Source organism: Acomys russatus, chromosome 13 (genome assembly GCF_903995435.1).
Source record: "Acomys russatus chromosome 13, mAcoRus1.1, whole genome shotgun sequence".
Lineage (NCBI taxonomy): Eukaryota > Metazoa > Chordata > Mammalia > Rodentia > Muridae > Acomys > Acomys russatus.
The window spans coordinates 65,177,559-65,187,876 of NC_067149.1; the positions used below are offsets into that span (position 1 = coordinate 65,177,559).

General features: G+C 46.2%; 1 protein-coding gene across 1 annotated transcript in view; it reads right to left on the bottom strand.

Moving 5' to 3' along the window:
- Nucleotides 1-6,657: 6,657 nt before the first annotated feature.
- The window catches only part of LOC127197740 (sulfotransferase 6B1-like), an 18,700-nt gene continuing 15,039 nt past the window's right edge, over nucleotides 6,658-10,318 (bottom strand). The window contains exon 6 of the mRNA XM_051155689.1: nucleotides 6,658-6,776. Within this exon, the coding sequence (XP_051011646.1) occupies nucleotides 6,658-6,776 (119 nt within the window). The remainder of the gene's footprint in view (nucleotides 6,777-10,318) is intronic.

The following is a 10,318-nucleotide window of genomic DNA, read 5'->3' on the forward strand; positions in this document are numbered from 1 at the left end:
TACAATCCCCCCTTGGGCCAATTACTCAGAAATATACCCTCTCCCCCCCAAAGCCTGTCTAGCCATCAAAGGTACTGTCCCACAGCCTGGCTGAATGTCCCCTCAGCTGTCAGTGACACAGACAGATGCTGGTGAAGGGCGATTTAAATAATGGAAAATGTCTAAAAACCACCATTTACTTATCTCTATGGGAGCAAATTTTACATAAATTAATATAAATCACTAAAATAAATAGCAGATTTGAAATGAAACAAAACCATGGTTTTATAAATAAATAAATGCATACACGCATATTTGTTGGTTGATGCAGGATTTTATCCTATTATTATCTACAGCTGAAGAGTCCCTTCTTTACGGCAAAGATAATGGTGGTAAGAACCAAATAATCACCCAGGGTTAGTAAGCCCTCCTGGCTGCATGTCACTGACATTGAAAATTTAAAACTCCTTCTGCAAATGTTTTGAAGAAACTGGGGTGGGGAACCCTCAAACCTGCTGGTTTCTATTTGCTCAGATCTGTTTGCTGTAGTTTTAAGATGACAGCCCTCATACTTTGAAAGAGGAATCATCCAGATTGTCTTTATCTAAATGGAACACAGCAGTTGCCTCTAATTAGTTTCCTAATTGGCTACTTGTGGGGCTTACTGGATTGATGGCTCGTTGGCTCCAGTGTCCTGTAGCTTTTCATCCGGAAAAGCCATGGGAGCCACTTCCATGGGCTGCTCTGCTCGCTGAGAAATTTCCTCCTGTACTTAGAGAGCCAGATGCATTAATCCCTTTATGAGACTAAAGTAAAAGTCAGTGGTGTGAAAACTGTGTAAATGCAGCATTGTTTCCCTTTGACCCTGATTTTCAGTTAGTTGATTTTCATTGGTATTTTATATGTGCATGAAGAATATTTCTATTTGACTGCCTTCCTTGCTCTGTACAAGGAGAAATTGCCAGAAAAAGAGATGGAGAGATGGCTCAGTCAGGAAAGTGTCACACAAACAAGACAGGCTGAGTTCTGACACTCAGCACCCATAAAAATGCAGGCACAGCTGTATGAGCTTGTAATCCCCACACTGAGGACACTGAGATAGAAGGACCCCTGGTCCCTGGGGCCCATTGGCCACCTAGTCTTAATTGCTGATCCAGAAGTTCAATAAGAAAATCTCAAAACTAAACTGGAGCTGGGTGTGGTGGTGAATGCCTTTAATCCCAAATACTCCAAGAAGCAAAGACAGGTAGATCTCTGAGTTCAAGGCCAGCCTACAGAGCAAGTCCAGAACAGCCAAGGGTACACAGAAAAACGCTGTCTTGAAAAATAAAAAATAGATAAAATAAAATTTAAAAGGTGAGAGTGATTGAAGAAGATACCAAAAATTAGCCTCTGACACACACACACACACACACACACACACACACACACACACACACACACGACTTCACACACAAAAGAACTCTAAAATATACTTATATGAATGATGCCATGGTATTTTTCAACAATGTATGATACAGGATTTCACTCTATCCCGGGCTGGTCTCGAATTCCCTCTATAGGTCTATAGGTCTTGAACTCAATACAAAATCCAGCCTGGCCTGAGATTTGCCAAGCCTGCTTCAGTCTTCTGCATGCCGGATTATAGGCAGCAGCAGCAGCATGCCCAGCTCATAATCTTATTGCATAATTGGCCTTTCTTCTTGGCTTTCCGTCTGATTTCACTACACTCAGATTAGATTATTTTAGAGATTGTAGACAGTAATTGTATACTGCACACCTCAAAAAGCTAGATGAAAGGATTTTTAAATGTTTTTGACACTAAGAATGTATGATTTCTTACCCAATTACACAATGTAAACACAAACTGAAACATTGGTTGGTTCCCTATTAATACATATATTCTTACTGTTCTATAACAGTCAAAAATTAACCTGTTTTTAAAGAATATATTAATGAATACTGACAAAAGCGGCTTAGAAAATGGAAAAAAGGTAAAGAATTACATGTGCAATTCTCTCTACTCAGTCAGCTGACATATTCATGTTTACAGGTGCAGAGAGTGGAAACAATAGACAGAGAGATGTTCATTCATTGTCGAAAGCATCCGTCATGCATTCCCACGGCCTGTCTGATCATTCACAGGAAAACTGGGAAGAAATAGCTGGCCCAGTGTGATGGAGCTTAAATAACAACGCAAGGGAATGGGCGACGACGAGGCTTAAAAGCAGACTCGAAACACTCAGCAAACACAAAAACAGGATCCATGTGGGTTGTCATCAGGAACTGAGCTCTCTAGAGGTCTAAAAGCAGGAGCTTGTCCGGGCCCTCAGCATCAGCCCACACTTACTGTACCTCTCACCTACTGCGCTGGCCTAGGCAGAGCCTGGTGAACAGAGTAGGAAGGAAAATAAAATAAGAGAAATGACACCGGTGAGTCAGTAGGAGAGATGAACACGCAGGGCGGGAAGTTGGGAGTGTTGGCGGCATGCAGAAGGCTTTCAGTGTGTGTGAAAACGGCCAAGGCACGGAGAGCTGCTGAGACACACACAAGTGCTGCCCAAGGACCCCTCAAGGGTGATCATCTCTGAGGCTCAGGAATTCCTTATTTATCACAAAGTAGGCACACGGTGAGGCAGGCAAAGAGAAAAAGAGCCACCAGTGGGAAGACAGGAGGCCACTTGGGTTAAGAAATGCCTACTAAGCTGTTCTGTTGAACAGGAAGGCAAACGCAAAGAGGCGGGAGAGCACATCCGGCACCTCTGAGAAGGCACCAGCCCGGTGGGCACCAGGCCTGTCCATCAGCAGGCACAGCCTCCGCACGACTGTAAAAACTGGTTCATAACCCATCCGATCGGCTGCAGGTCTGCTCGCTTCTGCAATGAGCCAGGCAAGGACAACAACGGGGTTGAGTAGGGTTTCCAAGTCTACGTTCTCCAGCCCTGAGCTTCCTCCAGAAACAGCAGGACACAGCAGCTGTGGATACAGTGAGGAAATACAGCATTTCCAGGGCATACAGCATTTCCAGGAAGCCGCTCGTCAAGAAAGAGGAGGAGCCTTGATGAAACCACAGCCGCACCAATGATTCTTCTTCAGTTGTGCTTTGTCTCCTATGATGCAAAAGCCATTGACAATTTTGTTGTTGGTGGTGGTGATGGTGTTGTTGTTGTTGTTGGTGGTGGTGGTGGTGGTGTTGGTGTTGGTTGTGGTGTTGGTGGTGTTGGTGTTGGTGGTGGTGGTGGTGGTGGTTTGTTGAGACAGGGCTTCTCTGTGTAACCCTACATGTCCTGGAATGAACTCTGTAGACCAGGCTGGCCTCGAACCCAGAGCTCTGGCTCCCTCTGACTTCCAAGTGCTGGGAACAAAGAAGTGTGCCACCGCCCCCGAGCTGTCGTTGATAATTTATGCTCCCATGTTCTCCATTATTGAGACACAATTCTGAGTGTTGCTTCTTGGTGGCATTCGGTACAAAATTCAGTGCCTCAGTAAGAATGCTTTGGCTAAAGGTTTCCTAGGCAGCCATTACGGCGCAGGAGTGTCACCTCAGTGTTTGGGAGGATGGGGCAGGACACAGGCTATGAATCTAAGGCCGGTGTGAGCTGTACAGTAAGATCCTGGCTGTACATGAGCCAAGGAACCCATTCCTCACATGGGTACACAGCTGAAGGGTCCCGGAACCAGTACACAACAGAGGCACCTGCACAGCCATGCTTGCTGCCATGCTAGCCGAGGTAGGTTATCGAGTCAGCCTCCAGGTCAGCTAACAAATAAATGGATAGAGAAAACGAGGTATATATACACAATGGGGTTGTGTTCAGTAATAAATAACAGTTATATGCGTAGTGATCCTAATTAGGTTTTCAGTTGCCATGATACAACATTGGCCAAAGCAAAGGTTTCTCTTAGCTTACAAGTTGGAACCTAGCTTCACAGAAAAGCTAGAGGAGGAACTCTAGTCTGAGCTCGAAGGCGGGAACTGAAGCAATGGCCATGGAGGACTGCTGTTTCCTGGCTTGCTCAGTCACCTCTCATATACCTGCCCAGGGGTAGCACCATCCACAATGGGATGAGCTCTTGTACTCAGTCAGCAATCCAGAGACTGCTTCAGAGGCCGGCTTACAGCCCAGCCTGATGGAGGCAGTCCCTCGGGGAGAGCCCCTCTCCTCCAATGACTCTAGCTCGTGTCAAGCTGACAGAAAACTAAGCAACACAGTATACATTGGCCTGCTTGCATCCACGGGTCACCTCGCTCTCATTTGCATTGGAACCCCTCTGTCATGCCTCAGCCTCCACCAGGGCTCTGCTTCTCCATCTCTTCTTATCTCCTCTTTCTGTGTGGAGTATATTGGAGCATGAGGCATCTCATTTGCGTGCTTCTGGAAGATTCTCTGTGGAAACCTGCTGGAGCAGTGGTTCTCGACGTTCTTAATGCTGTGACCTTTTAATACAGTTCCCCATGTAGTGGGGACTCGCCCCCCCCCCCCCCCCGCTGAATAAACACAAAATTATTTTCATTGCTTCTTCATAACTGTAATTTTGCTACTGTTATGAATAATTATGTAAATATCTGTGTTTTCTGATGGTCTTATGAGACCCCTGTGAAAGGGTCCAGTTGACCCAAAAGGGGTTGAGAACCTCTGTGCTACTGTATATATAGCATTTTTAGAACAGAAATTCTTTCAACTTCATCCTGTGTCTGTGGCACACACAAGGCTGAGGCTTTGGGTCCTTGGTTAAATCCTTAGGCTATTGACTGCCAGCAAATTCTTACCAAAACTGAACCAAAGTCACTTTACAGATCTAGAAGAGTAAGATGCCATGGGATCTTTGTCATCTTAACTGCAGGGGCCATTCTAGTGCTGTGAAGAGATAAGGCACCCTTATAGGACGTGGTACTTGCAATGTCAGCCTCATCCGTCTCCCTAGCTGGCTCTGATGGCCTTGTCCCCTGCTCATCAAGGGCAGGTGTGGAGTCAGCTCTGTCACACATCCTCGCAGCTCCAGTAGGAAGGCTGCACCAAGATCACCCTGTTTTATCTTTCAATAACTTTTATTTGAAGAAGGGAAGTGGCAAAAGTCAGCCAGTTATCTTGAAGGTAAGAGCTGCAGGAAGTCAAAAGGAATGCTCTTTATTTGTAACAAATGTGTGTGTGTAGAAGATTTATGCAAACTGAACTTCTTGCTGAACTATACACAAAAGACCCCACCCAGCAGATTTGACACTAAACATTTACGTAGGTTCATAATATACCAGGGTGTGAAAAGCAAAGGGTTCAGTTGAATTTAGCAAATCAACCTCCTCAATTATACGTAGTACAGTTTTGACTTGGGCGGGGAGGAGGTGGGGGGGAAGAGGGAAGCACCACTGAAGTTTTATTACAGTGCCCTCTAGTGGAAGCGATATGTAATGTACTTTACAGAGCCGGATTAATGCTGGGAATCAGTCGGGAAGAGCACGTGCGTATTCAAAATACTATCAAGAACTGGGACAGAGGGGAAGGCATCCTATTGGGACTCTAAATGAGAGACGCATGGGAGAACAGCAAAATAAAAGGATCCAGAGGGTCCTAGAAATCTACAAGTAGAACAATATGATAAGCAGATTTGGGCCCAGGGGTCCCGCTCAAACTAAGGCACCAGCCAAGGACAATACAGGAGGTAAACTTTAAACCCCTTCCCAGATCTAGCCAATGGTCAGAATATTCTCCACAGTTGAGTGGAGAGTGTGATACGACTTTCTCACGTACTCTGGTGCCTCACATTTGACCATGTCCCCTGGAGGGGGAGACCTGGTGGCACTCAGAGGAAGGACAGCAAGTAGCCAAGAAGAGACTTGATACCCTATGAGAATATATAGGGGGACGTAATCCCCCTCAAGAACAGTCATAGGGGAGGGGAATAATGGGAAAATGGGGGGGGGGGAGGAATGGGAGGATACAAGGGATGGGATAAACATTGAGATGTAACAAGAATAAATTAATAAAAAAAAAATTAAAAAAAAAATGAAAACAAGAAAGAAAAAAAAAATACTATCAAGAATCATAAACATGGAAAAATTTTAAAGAAAAGTTCATTTCTGAAATCAGAAAACGAGAACATTTATAGTTTAATCGAGGTAACATTAGGGAAATACAGGCATGTCCAGCCATGTTCATTCTTCATGGTCACCGATGATTGACAGGACCCAGCCTATTAGGTGTTTCAAGCTTGCTCGGAGGATGTCTGTTGTTACTGTGATTTTGGGAAGTATGTCTCACAGACACTTGGAAACGTTGGAGTAAAAACGCTGAGATACACGCCATGATTGTCTAACTAGGCAGAAGATAACATTTTCTCAGGTATGTGACTTTATCCCTCACTGTACCATGTCACAGCAGCTCAGGAGGGATTTACAGGAATGTGCGTCTCTGGCACAGCAGCAACCTCTGGCTCTACTGAACATGCGGAGATGGATACAGAGCTCAGCGGCTGGAGAGTTTTATGCCCCCTTTTATTAATAATTCTCTGCTGTCACAAAATAGGATAATAGTCTCTCATGTGTGCCACTTTTGACACCTTTTTGAGCTATGTGTTTCTCATGGAAAGAAACACCTGCTTTCCACACCAGTAAGGAATATTTATGAATATTCTAGGCACCACGCTGCAGAAAACGGGAATCTCCTCCGTTTCCCGCGTGTGTTACACATACTCCTTCACACATCTTCCCACTTCGCTGCTTTTCATCTTCTCTGTGAATAGTTCATCAAAGGCTCTCTTCTGCTTTGGAGTGAAGTAGTTTATCCAATCACCCACCACTCCTGAAAACACAGGAAACGTATCAGGCAAGATGGAACCTAAACCCACAGCACTCACAGAGGAAGTCTGCCAGCTTCATAGTCAGATGGGAACATTTGGTCTCTCCTGGTGATAAGATGATGGGCTATTTTTCACCTGCTTCGTTGGTGTTTCTAGCTACTTCTGTGATGGCTAGATATTAATATCCACAGTTTATAGATTATTTATTTAAAGAAAGATTTTTTAAATATATCAGTGTATTTTTGCTGGAGTAGCCGAGAACATCCTAGTCTAAATGAGACAAGAGAGTAAGGAGGCCATGTGAACACAAAGATACCTCATGTGTGGAAGCTAAGTTGAGGACACATCACAGCAGTGGGCAGCTCACTTATTTTCAGAAGCCCTTTCCTATAAAGTTAACACCAGAGAACTGGGCACACCTAGGCAGCAGTTTTCAGTGCATGTGTTTGGTGACAGCCTCTCTTACTTTAAAAAGTTCTGTTTCTCAAGCCCTGGGAGCTCCCTTTCTCACCTCTGTTATGTTCCCTTTGTCAAACTTGGGGCTCAGGCTCCATCTCTGGTGTTAGCATACTGCCCCCAGTCTGCCCACCAACCTATGACGTCATCACCTGCCTGCCACTAGGTGGGCCAGCTGCCCATGATATAAAAAGGGCAAACCCACCTCATCTCTCTCTCTCTTGTCCCTCTTCCTCTCGCACTCTCTTCCTCTCCTTTCTCTTCCTCTTCATCTCTCTTGCTGCCTCCGTCTATCTTTCTCTCTGGGGTGCCCCTCCCCCACCTGCTCCCCCACAACTCCTGTGATAAACTTCTCCATACCATGTCTGTTGCCTGCCATCTCATTGTTAATCATTACACCCGGGGTCTTCCCGGGTTTGGACCAGCGGCACCTTGTTTTATCTCTACACGTGTTCTCTGTGCTCTTTTGTTTCTGGCTAGCTCGCCTACCCTTTCAAAGCTGGGGGCCTACCATGCACTCTGTGTGTGCAGCCAAGAGCTAGGCGTCTTATATCACATGCTCAGAAGACACATGTGGCTCGACTGCATGCCGAACCAGAGTCCTGAGTTGAAGATGTAAGCTATCATGCCCAGTCCATATGGAAAATTAATATACTGAGATTTCGTTAAGATGAACATTATGACCCTGAACTCAGAAAGCTATGGCCCTGTGTACTAAAACTTGATCACCGTCTGTCTCTTTTGGTTTTGTTGTAGCTGCTGCTGTTGTTTTAAAGACTGATTTATTTTGTGTATATAAATGTGCTACATCAGTAGCTATCTCCAGCAGGAGCCAGTGTTCCATGCAAAGAAAACAGGCACAGGTGGGACACACATAGGGTTTCATCTGGGGATGTTTGCCATGGTTACAGCCATGGTGGGTTGGGTGTGGGGCAAGGGGGGGGGGCAAATAACCACCGCAGGAGGGTCTCACACATTTACTGAGTGACACACAGAGTAATGAAGGCTTTCTTAACTGGAGTCCCAAAGGGTGACATAATAAAACACATCACTGCATGGCCTAGGAGCTCCGCCCTTTCTCACTCTTCACACGGCCTCTTGTAATCTTTTCCCTTCTCTTCTTTGTTCCTTCTGCCTTTCCTGAACATGCTCTCCTCTAATGTCTGTCTGTCCCCAGTTCATTTCTTCTCCGGAATCCCTCCTAACATTTTCTGACTCCTGTTTCTCCTCCATGCACATTCACGGGAGCCTTTCCTTCTCTTCTTTGTCTCCTGTCAAGGCTCCCCACCACCTCCATCCTCATTACTGTGGAAATTGCTCAGAGCTAATGAATAATTGACAGGCTGCCATGTGTGGCCCTGGCCTTCCGCCTAATTCTGGCCCGTATCTTTTCTTGGCTCCCCTTGGGCTGCTTCATCCTCTTGGATGTTAGGGTCCCCTGAGAGCCATCTTCTGTCACTTGTGCCACCAGCTCTTGGCTCTCACCCAAACGATTCCGCCTTGTTCCACAATCTGCCAATGGCTCCCTGACTGACTTCTTGACTAAATTTCATGCAAGCGGGACTCCTGTCACTGTCGCCCCTGGGGTCACTGACAATGTTTCTTACCTAAACAGTTAATCAGCATCTTGCTCGGCTCGGTTCCTCTGCCTCACCTCCACACCCTTCATGTTCATACCCTGCCTCTACCACTGGGTAGCACACCGACCTCCTTGTGTCAGGCCCCTCTTCAACCAGGAAAAGAGCTTGGGAGGAGGGGAGGGCAGGGGAAGGAAGAGAGGGGAGGGGAGGGAAGAGGATGGGAAGGAAGGGGATGGGAGGGGAGGGGATGGGAGGGGATGGGAGGGAAGGGCTTCTCATAAAGTTCATGTTCTCTGGCACCAATAGCTTCTCACCTCCCTCATTCTGTTTGTCACATGTCCCCCTGCAGCACAGGATGCCCCTCCATCTTCTCGCATGCACCATGTGACTCAGCTGCGGCTGGACCTCCCCTGCCCCCCCCCCCCCGCCTCTCTCTGGCACTGGCTCTCCCTGGGACGCCTTCCTCTCCTATCATTTTCATAACTATCTCTCGAACTTTTAGCCCCAGATCTACCGAGAGCTCTCTCCTTCACTGAGGAACATGACCCTGGCCCCACACCCTGCCCCCCACTCCTAGTCACAGTTGCTCACGCTGTCAGCACTGTGCATTTCTGTCTGGAACATGAATGTCTGGAGGAGAGATGCTATGTTTTTTTTTCAAAATTTGCATATTAGCTCCAGAATTAACGGCTTGTTAACATTTACTGATTTGAGTGCTTGGTTCCTTTCTTAGCCTCAGCTTTATGACTCTCCATAAATAAGCCTGAACTACAACAATAGAGAGTGTGCAAAGTTAAGATAATGTGTGTTTTACACATGGGTTGGCAAATGATCGGTGTGTGTGTGGTCGGTGGGGTGGGGGGAGGGATTATATTCAGTTGAGCCAAAGAGGGAGAACAAACATTTGCTTTCCAATAAGACTCATGCCTGCCAATACACTTAACAAACATTTTGCCTGTGTACGCTGTAAAACTTTATACATTTCAAAACAGATCAAGGGGGTGCAGAGATGGATCAAAGGTTAAGAATGCAGGCTACTCTCACAGAGGACCCATGTTCAGTTCCCCAGACCCACACCATGGCTCACAACCAACTGCTTAGCTCCAGTTTTATGGGTCCATTGCCCTCTGCTGGCCTCTTTGGGCACTGCACCCACATGCACAGGCATACATGCAGACAGAGCACTCTCATGTAAAAAATAAAGATTCTACATCCAGATATTTCCTATTTGCTTCTACCTCAAGCCTGGAGAACTTTGGAGAGGGATTTAACTCCTTTCCTTGTGTTTCTATGCACATAAGCCGTGTGTGGTCCTTTGTGAGGCTATGGGGAATACAAAGATCAATGACAACTTTAAACATCACTGCTGTCATCCTCCTGCACAGAGGAGATTGGTTCCAGAATTCTCTGTCACCAACATTCTGAGATGCACATTGCTTATATAAAGCCTGCGTATAACCCATGCCACCCCCGCCCCATCGCCTGTAATCATCTCTGTGTTACCGATG